General features: G+C 35.0%; 1 protein-coding gene across 1 annotated transcript; it reads right to left on the bottom strand.

Annotated features, from left to right (window-relative positions):
* Positions 1–1,128: 1,128 nt before the first annotated feature.
* Positions 1,129–2,047, bottom strand: LOC143561691 (uncharacterized protein At4g22758-like). Its single transcript, XM_077049694.1, has 2 exons — positions 1,804–2,047; positions 1,129–1,286 (listed from the first exon to the last, which is right to left on the bottom strand). Exons 1-2 carry the CDS (start codon positions 2,045–2,047, stop codon positions 1,129–1,131), a joined length of 402 nt encoding a protein of 133 aa, XP_076905809.1.
* Positions 2,048–18,773: the final 16,726 nt, after the last annotated feature.

Genomic DNA, 18,773 nt, shown 5'->3' with positions numbered 1-18,773 from the left:
GTGAAAATTTTACTAAAAAATGGTTCATTTGGTTGTTTCCGGGTGAAAAGTATATTAAAAAACGGTTCGTTTGTTGTTTTCGGGCGAAAAGTTTACTAAAAAACGGCGCGTTTGGTTGTTTTCGGGCGAAAAGTTTACTAAAAAACGTCGCGTTTCGTTGTTTTCGGGCGAAAAGTTTACTAAAAAACAGCGCGTTTGGTTGTTTTCGGGCGAAAAGTTTACTAAAAAACGGTCTGTTTAGTTGTTTTCGGGCGAAAAGTTTATTGAAAAACAGAGCGTTTCGTTGTTTCGAGTGAAAAGTATACTAAAAAACGGCCCGTTTGGTTGTTTTCGGGCGAAAAGTTTATTAAAAAAAAACGACTCGTTTGGTTATTTTCGGGCGAAAAGTTTAGTAAAAAACGGTTCGTTTCGGGTGAAAGGTTTAAAAATATGATGATTTTGATGATATAGATATGATGATTAAGAGGATAAAGATATGGATATATGGATATATGGAGAAAATGATGATGAGGATGAGAAACTCTTTAAATTAATAAAGAATATATATTTCATATAATATAACTATAAACCAACATTTGTTTAGTTTAAACGGTTAGTTTTGCTTGTTGTTAACCCAAAGGTCGGGGGTTCGAACCCTGGCCGCTACACTATTTGAAAGAATTTTTTGATTTAGTTATAAGCTCAGGGGTAAAATGGTCATTTCAACCTTTTTTGGTCGGTCAATTGAAGGCAGGGGCACAGACTGACCCGCCGGAGAAACATAGTGGCCCAAAGTTCGCAAAATCTTTTTCAGGGTTAAACCCATCGAATGTGGATATAAACCAGGGAAACAAAATGTAGATTTCTCTAGAATCTAATAATCAACTTTAACATAGACGGAATATATTGATATAAAAGGATAGAAACATCGACTTTATATATACTAGTTGTGATAATCAGTAACTGATGTACACCATGAGTAAGTGTCTTTATTCAGATTTGACACTCTAGATTAGCAGTGTTGGCTTATTTTAGATGCCATGGAGATACCATCTTTTTATTTAAGGAAACATGTCACAACCAACCTGTCGATGATATCCCAAAACCCTGATCCAATGCTGCATATAGGAGGAACAAACCATAGTTAATTCAATGAGGAGTAACTTTCAGGGTAAGTGTTTTATTGAACCATGATCTCCAGCTACCGGATGATCTCTTTCGAGTTATCTCCCTCATCTGTGGTGGTTTCTTGCATAACATGAAGTTCCTCACTCCATACGATCCGATCATCTCCCTTGGATTCAAAGCTGCATGAAATTTAACAAATAGTTATGAGAAATTCAAGGTTTTTCATGTATTATTTCACCTCTTTAAATATAAATTACAAGATAAACAAGGAAGCAAATAAATATAATAAGCTTTTAAAAAAAAAAGGAAAAAAAGCATAAATAATACTGTTTCAATATTTAAATTAAAGATGGAATAATAGCACTAATAAATAAACTTAAAAGTTAAAATGAAAAATAATTCAAATAAAAATATAATAAATAAAAAAATAATAACTTGAGTAAATAGAAAAATATAGGGCTAATTTATGAAATTTAACCAACACTTATGAGAGTTCTTATTAACTATACGGTTACCTCTTGAACTGAATATATAAAGATGTAACTGAAAAATAATGAGATAATAATAAAACGTGAACAACATAATTATATTCAAAACAGATATAGAAATAAAATAATACTAATAAATCATACATAATAAATAACAAACACAGCTAAAATAGAATTGGAGATATATAGATGGTAGAAATGTATGTACCTTCGGTTGCTGCAATTGGAGTGTACAGGAAAAAATCACTATATTTAGTTCCTAGAACTGGAAGGCGGCGTTCATGAGCGTACAACTTAAGTGCGGTCTCAATAACATGAGCCACCACCGCGTCTTCATCAACTACAAAGCGAACAGGCCCCGAGCTTCCCAGCACGTCTATCTTAATCAGCATTCGCTTACTACCACCTTTCATGACACGATCCTTTATCTTCCTGAACGGCAACGATAACATGGTGCCAGAATTCCTTGAAGAAGTCCAAGGATAAAGAGACCGAGAGCGAATAGACCATGATCGAACTGAGTTAGCCGCGTTTTCTACTATTAACAAATGGCAAGGAGAATCGAAAGCAGAGGTTTGGGATTGTTGGAATACGAATAAGGTGAAATGCGCGTATATAAAGGTGCCGGCTTGCAGACGAAATCTGCCCACGCTTTCGTAACAAGTTTGATAGTTTCCACTTGGTTTGTCACATTATCTACTTTTTTAGCTCACTTTTATTTTATGGTTGTGTTTTAACCAATAATTTCAATATGTACTTACGTTTGGGATATTAATTTGCCGATTTTTTTTAAAAAAAATGATGTGGGATAATGATAACAATCCTGCGCTTTTTTTTTAATAAAAGAATTTTAGAATAATAATAATCTTTTTGTCCTTGTTTTCACCGACAAATAGTTTATAGTCCTCAGAATTTTGTAAAAGAATTTTAAAACAGATTACTATGAAGTAAGTGTTATTTTAAGTAGTAACTAATCATTTTAAGGACAAAATCATTAAATAATATCAAAGTTATGATATCATTTTATTTGGTTTCTTTAATTTAAAGAGTATAAAAACAATTATAAAATTAAGAAAACTAAAAGTAAAAAAATATATGATGAAACTACGTTGAATTTGAGTGAGAGGTACATACGTCGGTTGGACGTTGTTGTACCATTAGGTCACCGTTACTTCAACCTCTCTCGTCCATTTTTCCTTCTCTCAATTTTCCTTCTCCACACACTAACCAAACAACATCGTCTGGTCTCCCCCCCCCCCCCCTTCTTGAGTGAGAACATTCATAACCAGCTGGACCATTAGGTCACTGCCACCCCACCTCTCTCGTTCTTTTCTCCTTTTCTCTCATTTATAAATATTCTTATAGGTGCTCTAATTGTAATTGCTAAAGAAATTATAAATGATTTAGTTGAAACAATGTTTAAAATAGCCTCAATTAATTTAGTATATTTTTTTCTCTTTCACTAGCTACGTTAATGTGAACTTTTAAATGTATATTAGATTGTGTAGAAATGATCTCAATGCTTATAACTATTGTTTAATATTTTAAAAACTAAATTTAATTATATAATTTGATATGTTATGTTATGTTTGGCATATAGTGATGGGATGACTTTATAGGACCAGGTCGTGTAGAATAGAACTTTGATGAAATTATTGTCATAGCCTATTTGTTATTCTTATTTATATAACGTGAAAATTTAAATTTGCTTTATAATTTATAAAAATAATTAAACTATATTACAAAAAAACATAAATCCACTTAATTACAAATTATTTACTTAATAATATGCATTTTACATAAAGTTAAACATAAAACTTGTTTTATAAACATAAAAATATACTATAAAAACTCATGAATTATTTCGGGTATTAGAAAATTGGTATCGAGTATGGGGTATAACCGGGTATCGGGTATAGGGTATGACCGGGTCCGGGTATTACGGGTATAAATCGGGTACGGTTCCAGGTACGGGTATTGACCTCTAAATGCATACCCTATCCATACCCTATGGGTAGGGTCGGTTCCGATTTCGGGTATACCCGAGTATAAAAAAAACCGGTTCTGAGTATTTTTTTCGGGTCCGGTTTCGGGTACAGGTTTTTTGTGCACCTCTAACTAAAATATCTCACAAAAATTTAAGAGATGAGTTGGAAATGGTCTTAACCATACAAAGTATTTCTTGCATGCATGTTTCGAAGCGCTAATCACACCCTCATTCCAAACTTAGAAAATCTCAAATTAGTTTTAGGGCACTAAATTATCTTTTGATTAACTATAATTATAAAAAAACAATAACCAAAATATAATATAAGGTTTCGTAATTAATCGCTTCTCAAAATATAACAAAATTAATAATGTATATAATCAGTTATAACACTAGAGTCAGTGGCGAAGCTTGGACTGAGGTACCGGAGGGGCCGAGTTCAAAATGTATACAAAATTTCACAAAGGAGGGGGCTCAAATTTTCAGCCGAAAAAGGCTAAACTTATACTACGTATAAAAGTTTTCGGCCGAACACAGGTATATTTACACTACTGCGCAAAAAAACAGGGGTGGCTGGGCCCACCCCGGGCCTCAATGAAGCTTCGCCCTTGACTAGAGTTCGTGATGATAGTATAGTTGAACTAATGTGTAATTAGCAATTTAAAATAAAAACAAAAATCATGTTCGTATCCTAATAACTATTTAGCTTTAGCAATTAATATTGAAGAGAGGAAATGAGCTTTGCCATGTGGTTTTATCACTTAGTTGGCGTTTGCTTAAAGCATCTTTGAACTCAGATTTAGTGAAGATATCAAACAACGAAAGGCATATTTGTCAACAGGATTGCATCTTATCTTGGTTGGTCACCTGCAAGTAAAACGGCATGAACCGAACCATCACACCGACACACTCAACCCTTGGATTGATTCACCGAAGAAGTGTGATTCAACTCTGAACCAACGTGAACTGCCCTACGACCTTCGGGCCTTGGATTGAATCTTACCTTGGACCAAACAGTTAGCTACGCACCACACGAATACGTGCCATCTACCAAATTAACCACAAGAATAGTTGTATTGGTCTAATTATGATACGTGTGAAACTCTTATCTACGATATTCAACCCAAATTCTATATTCCATATCTTTTTTTTCTATTTTAACAATTCCTAACATCACTTGTGAAGAGAGGCATATGTACGTATCCTTTACCATGCAAAAAAGGGAAACATAACGTGAGAAAAGTTAATGTTTTCAGACGCGTGTTTATTAATAGAATAAAGAAGACAAAATACTCCTAATTAACTAGGTCAGTAGATGGACCCAACAAAATAAAAGAATTAATGCCCACAATAAAATCTCTAAAAGATCCAATTTTTACTATCATTTTACAACTTCGGACATGTATTAAAAAAATATCTAAAATACCCTCTATTTTTCGTCGAATCTGACGTAAAATAGGACACAGTGACGGCCCAACCATGTTAAAGGCATAAAGCAAAAATAAAAATAAAAGTTGGGGTCTTTACCGAGAGTTAGAGAAATGAAATTACAGAGTTTATAAATTAAGTGATTGTCGTGTTTCATATATGAAATTAAAAATATTTTCAATTTTGTTTTGGAAAAGGATTTTGATTTATATAATATACAAATAAAAGGAATATATAAAGCACCAAACTTTTTTTTTATATTTCCGAACAATAATGGGAAAAAGTTGTATAAACCTAAACTAGAGAAAAATTAGAAACTCAAAAGAAATAACTTAAAAAATACATACATACTAACATAATCGATCTCGGGTCTGTAAAACTTTTAGAAGACGGAAACCTTGTACCATAGCCACCGGAGCAACAATTACCATTGGTATTTTGTCATTAAGCTAATTTTAATATCCGCTTTTGGTATATATAATTTTTTTAAAATTTTTTAATCTGATAATATATCGGAGGCTAGCCGTAGCCTTACCCGACATTACTATAGGGCCGGCCCTAATAGGACCCAACCCGGATTAACTCAGCATATTATACGTTACCACGTGTACAAATGTTTTGTCCTATCCGATGTAAAAAAAAATCGTCCAACGTATTAAGTGATGAGCCAACATAAAATTAAACTGTCGAGTCTGACGGTCTAAATCTTGTTACCGTCGGATCCGTTTGATTAATCTTCCAATGAATTTCTTTGAATTTAACTCAACGGTTCATTACTTTCTTGCGCATATATCTCAATAACTAGTGTGATTCATGGAAAACAAACACTTTGATTGTGTTCTTCTCAAAAAACTAAACGATTTAAGCTATCGATTTAGTTGATTATGTGAAGAAATAAGAGATAAAAATGAAGGTTGGTTATGAAGGATTCATGTTTGAGTGTAGAAGATGAAGCATTACGTTGGACAGTGAAGTATTACATCTGAAGACGAAAAGAATATCGTTTGACGACAGAAAAAAATTTCGTTGGACAACGAAAAATCTTCGTATTTCGTCTGAAGACCAAATTAGCATCATGACATGTGTCGAGATTTTAGAGGCCCATCCAATCTGCCGGAGAAGGTTTTGTTTACGTCGGATCCGACGAAAAAATGGTTGTTTTGGGTATTTTTTTTCAAAATCATGGCTAAAGGTTGAAAATGATGATAAAAAATGACTATTTTAAATATTTTCCCTTTAATAAAGCGTAATAAAAAAGGCAAATATTTTTTTTTATTAACTATAGTTCATAATTAGGTAAAAATATAAGCTGAAAAAACGACTTATATCACTCTAAATTTCACTTGTATTGTCAAGACTCATGAACAAACTCAAAGAAAAAGGACTCGGTGTGCCCCAAATTAGTAATAACAGAATTTAGAAACAAAAGTAACTTCTTTGTTACGATGGAGGGTATGAAAAAAACTCTCCAACTTTCTCTTTTCTAAATACCAGAGGATCTCCCTTGTAAAATTATCTTTTTCGGGTTATATCCAAGGTCGAATCCTCTGCCGTCGTAAGACCGGACCTCGTAATATGTGAGAACCAAAATCCATAAATCTCCGCTCCCTATCAAGTTTGAACCTAGAATTAAAGCACTAAATCATCTCTTCATCAAAATGTCAATTTAAATGACCCCGAGTGGGAGTCAAACCACTAATGGCATCTATGCACCGCAATAGTTTTCTACCCGAACTCCCAAAATGTTACGTCATATTTATTTCTTAGAAAATAATAATATTTAATTTTTAATATTAAATTCATTTATAACATATAAAACAAATAATACATTATAAGAAATGTCACTTTTTATTATAATTTAATTAATAATAAATAATAACGACATGCTAGTTATTAACATACTACTTATTAACATGGAAAATCAATAGTAGCAAATACCGTAATACAAAATAAAAACGAATATGTAAACCGTGAAATAAACGTTACATATATATGAATTCAAATCAAGATCTTCAAAAGGTAGAGTTCAACTTTGTTTTTCAATAAGGTTTTATTGTAGTCTCTTTGGTGGAAGATCGAAGAGCAAACTGATATTGACGGTTGTGGATGAGGATTTGTGTTCAACACGGGTATCTTAAAAAAGATTATGTGCCTCTACTTAGACAGTGCGACTGTCTCTCATGGTACAACAACCGAAATAATATGTATTCCGGAGAAAGGCCACGCGCGCGTGGTTACACTAGGTAGATTAGCGTATTAAATGGAAAGAAGAATTTGAGAGAGTACTCCTTTCTAATTATATTGGAAGAAAGATATATGCTAAGGTTTTTTTGGTTGGTGTGATTAGGTAAACTTACGGTTTTCTTCATCCATAAAATAAACCTTTATGTTCATCATATAATCACAAACCATAAGTCCATAAGGCCATATGTAGTGAGCGTGGGTTTGGTGAGAGGTGGGCGAGAAAGGGCGCAACACCCCCCCCCCCCCGGTGATATGTGGGCGAATTGGGGCGGGCGCGGGGTTATATTGTCACCGGCGGGAGATGAAATTAATAATATAATAATAATTATACTGTTGGATAACGGCTAACTAAAAAAAATTAATTAAAAACTTAATATAAATATCAAACCAATTAAACCATTTTCACCATATCATACACAAACTCAAACATAAAAATACCAATCATTTTCATCATTTCATACTTCTTCAAACTCAATGAGTTCCCCGGATTCCATGAATTCTGCCGAGATTTGGGATCAATTAATCAACGAGAGTCGAAGAATTCATCAGATTCATCGACGAGTGGCGGAAGAGCATCTAGAGGTCACGAACGCGGTTCGGGCCGTCGCCAATAACATGGTATCCGGCTCTACTAGCTATACGCCACCACGTAGACGGTCATATATCCTTCGGGATCGTAAGCAAGCGAACACTCGTTTGATGAAGGACTACTTCAACGACACACCTACATATAACGACGCTATGTTTCGACGTCGTTTTCTGTGACACTCGTCAATTTCAGGTTAACTCCGTTAACTTAAACTCCGTCAATTCAAACTTAAGATCACTTGATCTATAACGCACATCTCATTACATTTAAACTAGGGTTTAAATGACGCTTGACAATTACTACATGTGTAGTTTTTCGGGATTGCACCGAAACGCAAACGAGTTGACGCAAACCATTGGTGAATAAACGAAAAACAACCAAACAATAATTATGTGATAATTATCTGTTAGGCTTATGTGCTATTTGATAATATTGTTTAAAACACTAACTCAAGATGCAAACAAGTTACTTTAGGCTAGAAAAGTAATATTTAAAAGTTGAGGGACCTATGTGTAACATGTTATTATTTAATAATAATACAAAACCCTAACTCTTTCTCTCCTCACTCTAACCCAATCGGCAGCCCCCTCTCCCCTCCTCTCTTTGCGACGGCAGCCACACCCACACCCATATCACACCCGTTTGATCTTGTTCTTCGTAATCGGAGCATCCCACACTCGTTTCTAAGCATCTCTCACCTTTCTCTTGGATGTTTCTGCGTTTTTAAGGTATAAACATGAAACCCTAATTATTGAATATCATGTATTAAGTGTTCTTATGCTTGATTTATGCTAGATGATGATTGTTTATGCGTTGGTTATTGATTTAGATGATCATATGTGATTTTGAACGGTGAAAGATTGTTAAATCATTGATTGTTTGTAAACCCTAAAGGTTTACTACTGATTTTGATGGATAATTATGTTTATTACATGTTTGGAGATAGGTCGTATGCTTAGGATGCATGTTAGACGATTGTTTGTGCTTGCTGAGTTTTGACAGCGGAGATTGTTAAACTTGAACGACATGTAACTTGTTAAATATAAAAGCAAACTGAGCTATTTATGAGTCTAAAAGGTAGTACTCTGAGTCTAGTTTCCAGAAAACCCAACCACGCCTAATTTGGAGGTGCTTTGGTTGTTCAAACGATTTAAATGTGATTAAAGGTCTAAACTGGTACTGGACAGATTGTAAGTTATGTTTAGACAACTGTAACTAAATGTTAATTTGGAAATTGGTCGAGGTTGTTAACACTACAGGGTACTATGTTGAGTCTAGTTTCTATGAAGTCCAATATTGTAATTTTTGGACGAGTAAAAGTTAACTTTTATTATTTTACAAAACTGAAGTGCAAATCTGAATTGTGAGACCTGCTGTTAGGTTGTTTTGTAATTATCATATCTCATGAACTACAAGACCAAATGGGTTGGTTCCACTTCTGGAAGTTAACTTGTTGAGTTAAGAACCTAACCCAATTGGTCTTGCATTAATTGGATTTGTCATTTAACGGGAATAACAAATAACATTCTGTTGCGCATGATTTTGACTGCTGTGAGTTTGCTGTAATGTTTTGATCATTGTGAGAAATCTATGTGGAATAAAAATACAATAAAATATGTTCTAGAAACCTAACTCATGTATGCTTTTGTGACGATTTTTGGTGAATTAATTGAGATGCTATGATCTGTTGAATAGAGTAATCTTTCAAGTAGAATTCTGTCTTGATGAAACTAGATGCTGAACTTTGTGAAAATACATGAAACGTGCTAATTGTTAAATAATTGTTATGTTTTGACCAAATTGCCCTTGCGGGGAATAATTGCTAGAAATGTACACTATTAATACTTGACACGTAAATAGTTGTTCACACATGTAACGTATCACCAATGTGCTTGTTGAGACAGACACAATTCACAAACGAAACACGAAACGTATTTTATGCATAGGAATTATGTGCCGAGTCTAGAGACTCGATAATAGTTCTAACACTTAGAAAATCTCCTTGTTGTTTTAGAACGCTAGTGAGGGTTTTCTGTGACGCGCATCACTTGGGTGACTTGTTTTTGGAATTCTTCGCAAACAGTGAGTTTCACGTTCCCCTTTTAACTCTTTTAAACGCTTTTCACTTGGGGGAGAATACATACTCCGAAACGCTTTTAGATTTTGTTATTAGATTATATATCACTTGTAAAGGCTAAGTGGAAAACGAAACAACTGAAGTCCTACACATCGAACCGTTTAGTATTGGATAATATCGAGTCACTGTTGAGTAGTACTACCGGGTTTGACAAACCCCACCCAACGCTAAGCTCGACTGGAGGTCGAGTGAGTGTAATTTTGGCTAACACATTACCATGGTCGGGATAGACCTGGTGGCAAGGCACATGATAAACAGTCAGCTTCGATATCGAACACTTAGTAATACTTGCTTTATAGGCTAGCTACATATAGATATATAATTGATTTAACACTATCTGGTAACGCAAAACGCAAAACGTAAACGCTTTATTTTATATAAACTTGTGAACTCACCAACCCCGTGTTGACACTTTTAGTATGTTATTCTCAGGTAGCCGAGGCGGGCGCGCGGTATAGGATCATGCATTACTTTGAACGCTTTTGTTTATGCAAACTTGTTTTAAACTGTTATTATTAATTGGGTTTTTAAGTCGTCCTGCGTGACGCAACACTTGGTTTATGGTTTTACGCTTCCGCACTTATTTACACTTAAATGTTTTCGTGGTTTGAAAACTTTACTTATGGTTTGATTATAACTAATGATTCCGATCCTGTTAGTTCACACCCTCTGACGGTAAAACTCCGTTAGTGAATTTTGAGGGTGTGAGATTTTCGGATGTCCAAGCGTTTATTTTTGCGCATCGTTGGAAATATGGAGCGGGAGATGAGTATTTTCGACAGAAACCCGACGTAAGAGTATATTTAGGATCCTCCGCCAATCAAAAGTGTACTTCGGCTCTACGCATCCTCGCATACGGCAACACGACCGATATCAATGACGAGTATTTAATGATGGCTGAGAAAACAACGAGAGATGCGTTGGAGAATTTTGCATCGGTAAAATTTAAATTTTTTGTATTAACTATTGTTTTTAATATAAATATTTTTAATAACTTATTTGTATAGGAATCGAATAATACAATTATACTCTCGTCATTATCTGAGGATTCCTACTTTAAACGACCTGACTCGCATATACGATGTACACGAAAGCAAACATTCTTTTCCAGGCATGATCGGGAGTATAGATTGCATGCATTGGGATTGGGCCAACTGTCCAACCACATGGCGAGGTCAATACACTAGTGGTGACCATGGAGTGCCAACGGTTAGTCTTCAAGCCATTTGTTCACACGACCTATGGATTTGGTCAGCCTACTTCGGCTCAGTCGGGTCCAACAACGACATAAACATTCTCAACACGTCACCCTTGCTAGAGTATTACATCAGCCGTAGCATACCGGTCTTACCGTTTTATGCCAACGATACCTTCTATCGTCATGGATACTATTTGGGAGATGGGATATATTCAGAGTATTCTATCATCGTCAAGACGTTTCAAGACCCGATCGAAGAAAAAAGAGATTATTTTAAGAAGAAGCAAGAGTCCGCGAGATAGGATAACGAGAGGTGTTTCGGGGTTCTAAAAAAACGTTGGCATTATGTGAAAAACCCTTGTCGTGTACGGACGTTGGCAAAAATGAGCGATGCCATGTATACGTGTATCATATTGCATAATATGATTTTAGAAGACGAGGGAAACACAATATGTCAACACTATATACCAGGAAGCGTTCCAGAACAGTTCCTGAACCAACCCAAGACCAACGAACGTATAACATTCACCAGCTCACATCAAGTGATATACATAACCAACTGAAGGCGGATTTGGTTCAACACGTGTGGGATAATCGTCCCGTTGAGGACGAAGAGGAGGACGAAGACGAGGAGGAGGACGAAGACGAGGACGGGACGAAGACGGGGATGAAGATGAATAGATTGGTTTTTTTATTTGTATTTTTATATTTATTTTGTTGTGGAGTGTTTTTTTATTATAATTTATTTTTATTATTGGTTTGTTTTTTTTAGTTTTATGTATTTTTTTGTATTTATTTTTTAATTTTAATACATTTTTATTTAATTTTTTAAATGAATTGGTTTTTATTTGATTAGTTTAATTATAAAAATAAAATAATAAAAAAAGATACTGTGGGCCCAAGTTGTAGCCCTACACTATTACACCCCAAAAACAAATTCTCACCCTTTGCTAACTGAGCGCCACATTTCACAATTCGTCCCCATTTATAGCCCCTCCACTACGCATAGCCTAACACTCATGCTAATTAATCATGTAATAACCAATAGTTATGTGACTAAATATAATAATTTCTTTTTGAGATTTCCTTAATTAAACATCCTTAAGAAGGCGTACGAAGCAATTCAATTTAATAAAACCAAGTTGTTATAGGTAGATGTGCACAAAAAACCCGAACCCGGAACCGGACCCGAAATAAAAACCCGGAAACGGTTTTTTTTAATACCCGAACCCGTACCTACCCGTAGGGTACAGATAGGGTATGCATTTCGGTACTAAAATCCGAACGGACCCGATTTGTATCCGGTAATACCCGAATACCCAAACCGGTTCCATACCCGGAACCGGGTTTTTCCGATACACGAAACCAGGTATTTCAAATACTCGACGTATACCCGAAAAATACCTTAAAAATACCTGAAAAAGATCCTTAAAAAGTGAAACATTTTAAAAAATTCAATCTATACCTGATAAATACTTGGTAAAAAACCCGAAATAACCCACAAATAAGGTTTTTTCAATACCCGAAAATAGGGTATTCAAATACCCGGTTTTAGATACTTGGTTCTATACACGACCCGAACCCGATGTATAGGGTATGGTTTTTAGAGGCAATACCCTGACCCGAACCCTACCCGGTTATTACAAATACCCGATTTTTCAATACCCAGTCATACCCAAACCCAGATATTTAAAAAATCCGATTTATGCACCTCTAGTTAAAGGTCATGACGACATGATTAATGACATGTGATTGTTTATTTCAACCACTCTATTCTGATCATCATTAGTAAAAACACATTTTTACTAAATCTTTCAACACAAAAAAATGATGTTTGGGAAAAAAATTGTTATGCAAATTGTGGAAAATATGCTGATAATTGTAATTGTGGAACGTATGTTTGTGGATGTGATTGTTGTAACAATCTATGTTCTTACTTTTCACTCTGAACCTTTATTTTTACATGGCGTGAGGTAGACAGGTCTTATTTTTTATTTTTTTAAGGATTAGACATTGGATTGAGAGAGTAACAAATATTGAGAAAGAGAAATTTTGAATGTTAAAATAAAATTTTATGCTAGAAAGTTTCTTATTTACAAACAAACTAGTATTTAGACCCCGCTACGTTGCGGCGGGACGAAAAGAATAATTTTCTAACGCAGCGGGACGAAAAGACAATACTTTTCCAATGCGTCGGGGACGAAAATACACCACTTTTCGCATAGTTTGGTATGAGATTGGGGGATTGGTGCTCTTAGGTTGACATTTGTTCCTTACACATGTTTTATATTAGTCCTATCCAAACAAAAAGCGGCGGTGATTAAATAAAAATGATTAATGAATTTATAAGCAGCTTAGACTATGAGCTAAGCGGAATGTGTTGGTTTTTCACGACGACAATCTTTGTTCATGTGATGCATCTGCTTGTTAACTTGACTATAAGATGGTCTTGTCAGTCTTGTGGGATAATTAGTTATGCTATCTGTAGTGGGGCGCGGATTTGGGCGAAAAGGGGCGACATCTTGGTGGAACACCGCCCCCCTCGGCGATTTTTGGGCGGAAAGGGGCGGGGGCGGGATGTATAATTAGTTATGCTATCTGCTTGTTTTACACCGCCCCCCCTCGCCCCCCACAGGTATATTTACACTACTGCGCAAAAAAACAGGGGTGGCTGGGCCCACCCCGGGCCTCAATGAAGCTTCGCCCTTGACTAGAGTTCGTGATGATAGTATAGTTGAACTAATGTGTAATTAGCAATTTAAAATAAAAACAAAAATCATGTTCGTATCCTAATAACTATTTAGCTTTAGCAATTAATATTGAAGAGAGGAAATGAGCTTTGCCATGTGGTTTTATCACTTAGTTGGCGTTTGCTTAAAGCATCTTTGAACTCAGATTTAGTGAAGATATCAAACAACGAAAGGCATATTTGTCAACAGGATTGCATCTTATCTTGGTTGGTCACCTGCAAGTAAAACGGCATGAACCGAACCATCACACCGACACACTCAACCCTTGGATTGATTCACCGAAGAAGTGTGATTCAACTCTGAACCAACGTGAACTGCCCTACGACCTTCGGGCCTTGGATTGAATCTTACCTTGGACCAAACAGTTAGCTACGCACCACACGAATACGTGCCATCTACCAAATTAACCACAAGAATAGTTGTATTGGTCTAATTATGATACGTGTGAAACTCTTATCTACGATATTCAACCCAAATTCTATATTCCATATCTTTTTTTTCTATTTTAACAATTCCTAACATCACTTGTGAAGAGAGGCATATGTACGTATCCTTTACCATGCAAAAAAGGGAAACATAACGTGAGAAAAGTTAATGTTTTCAGACGCGTGTTTATTAATAGAATAAAGAAGACAAAATACTCCTAATTAACTAGGTCAGTAGATGGACCCAACAAAATAAAAGAATTAATGCCCACAATAAAATCTCTAAAAGATCCAATTTTTACTATCATTTTACAACTTCGGACATGTATTAAAAAAATATCTAAAATACCCTCTATTTTTCGTCGAATCTGACGTAAAATAGGACACAGTGACGGCCCAACCATGTTAAAGGCATAAAGCAAAAATAAAAATAAAAGTTGGGGTCTTTACCGAGAGTTAGAGAAATGAAATTACAGAGTTTATAAATTAAGTGATTGTCGTGTTTCATATATGAAATTAAAAATATTTTCAATTTTGTTTTGGAAAAGGATTTTGATTTATATAATATACAAATAAAAGGAATATATAAAGCACCAAACTTTTTTTTTATATTTCCGAACAATAATGGGAAAAAGTTGTATAAACCTAAACTAGAGAAAAATTAGAAACTCAAAAGAAATAACTTAAAAAATACATACATACTAACATAATCGATCTCGGGTCTGTAAAACTTTTAGAAGACGGAAACCTTGTACCATAGCCACCGGAGCAACAACTACCATTGGTATTTTGTCATTAAGCTAATTTTAATATCCGCTTTTGGTATATATAATTTTTTTAAAATTTTTTAATCTGATAATATATCGGAGGCTAGCCGTAGCCTTACCCGACATCACTATAGGGCCGGCCCTAATAGGACCCAACCCGGATTAACTCAGCATATTATACGTCACCACGTGTACAAATGTTTTGTCCTATCCGATGTAAAAAAAAATCGTCCAACGTATAAAGTGATGAGCCAACATAAAATTAAACTGTCGAGTCTGACGGTCTAAATCTTGTTACCGTCGGATCCGTTTGATTAATCTTCCAATGAATTTCTTTGAATTTAACTCAACGGTTCATTACTTTCTTGAGCATATATCTCAATAACTAGTGTGATTCATGGAAAACAAACACTTTGATTGTGTTCTTCTCAAAAAACTAAACGATTTAAGCTATCGATTTGGTTGATTATGTGAAGAAATAAGAGATAAAAATGAAGGTTGGTTATGAAGGATTCAGGTTTGAGTGTAGAAGATGAAGCATTACGTTGGACAGTGAAGTATTACATCTGAAGACGAAAAGAATATCGTTTGACGACAGAAAAAAATTTCGTTGGACAACGAAAAATCTTCGTATTTCGTCTGAAGACCAAATTAGCATCATGACATGTGTCGAGATTTTAGAGGCCCATCCAATCTGCCGGAGAAGGTTTTGTTTACGTCGGATCCGACGAAAAAATGGTTGTTTTGGGTATTTTTTTTCAAAATCATGGCTAAAGGTTGAAAATGATGATAAAAAATGACTATTTTAAATATTTTCCCTTTAATAAAGCGTAATAAAAAAGGCAAATATTTTTTTTATTAACTATAGTTCATAATTAGGTAAAAATATAAGCTGAAAAAACGACTTATATCACTCTAAATTTCACTTGTATTGTCAAGACTCATGAACAAACTCAAAGAAAAAGGACTCGGTGTGCCCCAAATTAGTAATAACAGAATTTAGAAACAAAAGTAACTTCTTTGTTACGATGGAGGGTATGAAAAAAACTCTCCAACTTTCTCTTTTCTAAATACCAGAGGATCTCATTTGTAAAATTATCTTTTTCGGGTTATATCCAAGGTCGAATCCTCTGCCGTCGTAAGACCGGACCTCGTAATATGTGAGAACCAAAATCCATAAATCTCCGCTCCCTATCAAGTTTGAACCTAGAATTAAAGCACTAAATCATCTCTTCATCTAAATGTCAATTTAAATGACCCCGAGTGGGAGTCAAACCACTAATGGCATCTATGCACCGCAATAGTTTTCTACCCGAACTCCCCAAATGTTACGTCATATTTATTTCTTAGAAAATAATAATATTTAATTTTTAATATTAAATTCATTTATAACATATAAAACAAATAATACATTATAAGAAATGTCACTTTTTATTATAATTTAATTAATAATAAATAATAACGACATGCTAGTTATTAACATACTACTTATTAACATGGAAAATCAGTAGTTGCAAATACCGTAATATTAAATAAAAACGAATATGAAACCGTGAAATAAACGTTACATATATATGAATTCAAATCAAGATCTTCAAAAGGTAGAGTTCAACTTTGTTTTTCAATAAGGTTTTATTGTAGTCTCTTTGGTGGAAGATCGAAGAGCAAACTGATATTGACGGTTGTATATGAGGATTTGTGTTCAACACGGGTATCTTAAAACAGATTATGTGCCTCTACTTAGACAGTGCGACTGTCTCTCATGGTACAACAACCGAAATAATATGTATTCCGGAGAAAGGCCACGCGCGCGTGGTTACACTGGGTAGATTAGCGTATTAAATGGAAAGATGAATTTGAGAGAGTACTCCTTTCTAATTACATTGGAAGAAAGATATATGCTAAGGTTTCTTTGGTTGGTGTGATTAGGTAAACTTACGGTTTTCTTCATCCATAAAATAAACCTTTATGTTCATCATATAATCACAAACCATAAGTCCATAAGGCCATATGTAGTGAGCGTGGGTTTGGTGAGAGGTGGGCGAGAAAGGGCGCAACACCCCCCCCCCCCCCGGTGATATGTGGGCGAATTGGGGCGGGCGCGGGGTTATATTGTCGCCGGCGGGAGATGAAAATAATAATATAATAATAATTATACTGTTGGATAACGGCTAACTAAAAAAAATTAATTAAAAACTTAATATAAATATCAAACCAATTAAACCATTTTCACCATATCATACACAAACTCAAACATAAAAATACCAATCATTTTCATCATTTCATACTTCTTCAAACTCAATGAGTTCCCCGGATTCCATGAATTCTGCCGAGATTTGGGATCAATTAATCAACGAGAGTCGAAGAATTCATCAGATTCATCGACGAGTGGCGGAAGAGCATCTAGAGGTCACGAACGCGGTTCGGGCCGTCGCCAACATGGTATCCGGCTCTACTAGCTATACGCCACCACGTAGACGGTCATATATCCTTCGGGATCGTAAGCAAGCGAACACTCGTTTGATGAAGGACTACTTCAACGACACACCTACATATAACGACGCTATGTTTCGACGTCGTTTTCTGTGACACTCGTCAATTTCAGGTTAACTCCGTTAACAAAAACTCCGTCAATTCAAACTTAAGATCACTTGATCTATAACGCACATCTCATTACATTTAAACTAGGGTTTAAATGACGCTTGACAATTACTACATGTGTAGTCTTTCGGGATTGCACCGAAACGCAAACGAGTTGACGCAAACCATTGGTGAATAAACGAAAAACAACCAAACAATAATTATGTGATAATTATGTGTTAGGCTTATGTGCTATTTGATAATATTGTTTAAAACACTAACTCAAGATGCAAACAAGTTACTTTAGGCTAGAAAAGTAATATTAATTTAAACGTATTACTTTGTTCTGAGTTTCATAACCATCTAAGCGTTATCACATAAGTGTTACCGATAGTACATTATCATATTTAATGAAAAATATAGATCTCTAAACTTCCACAAAATAGCACACAGCATCGAACACATATCACTCATTCCGATTTGAGTGTACCTAGAAAGCATGTAAAGAAAACGGGTCAACTACGAATAGTTGGTGAGTTTCACTAATTTAAATAAACCATGACAAATCATTATAAAAATCATAAGTAAGTGATGTAATTAATATGAGTTCACAAGTGAAAACTCTATTAACCCCAAAACATATCGATTAACCTCCGGGAACTCTGTTACCCCAGAATACTTCCAATAACCCCTGGGAACTCTGTTACCCCAGAAACACATTTAATAACCTCTGGGAACTCTGTTACCCCAGAAACACATTTAGAACTCTGTTACCTCAGAAACACATTTAATAACCTCTGGAAACTCTGTTACCCCAGAAACACATTTAATAACCTCTGGGAACTCGGTTACCCAGAACGCTGTTTTGGGCCTTACAATATTAGCAACTTAGTTAATTACCATCTTAATACATTCCCGTACGATTTCCGTACAATAAACATTATATAAATACATTCGTTTCCATGCGATTAGCATGTACTTAAACACTTTGATAGAAACATGCTTTCCGCCCCGGGAAAATATTTAAAACAGTTCAGTAAAAAGGGGCTCGTGAAAACTCACCTTCTTGTGAG

The sequence above is a fragment of the Bidens hawaiensis genome, unplaced genomic scaffold (assembly GCF_021521415.1).
Source record: "Bidens hawaiensis isolate Kalapana, Puna unplaced genomic scaffold, B.hawaiensis_p1.1 tig00020774_1, whole genome shotgun sequence".
Classification (NCBI taxonomy): Eukaryota; Viridiplantae; Streptophyta; class Magnoliopsida; order Asterales; family Asteraceae; genus Bidens; species Bidens hawaiensis.
The sequence above is the reverse complement of the archived record's forward strand: the minus strand, read 5'-3'. Positions and strand labels throughout refer to the sequence as shown.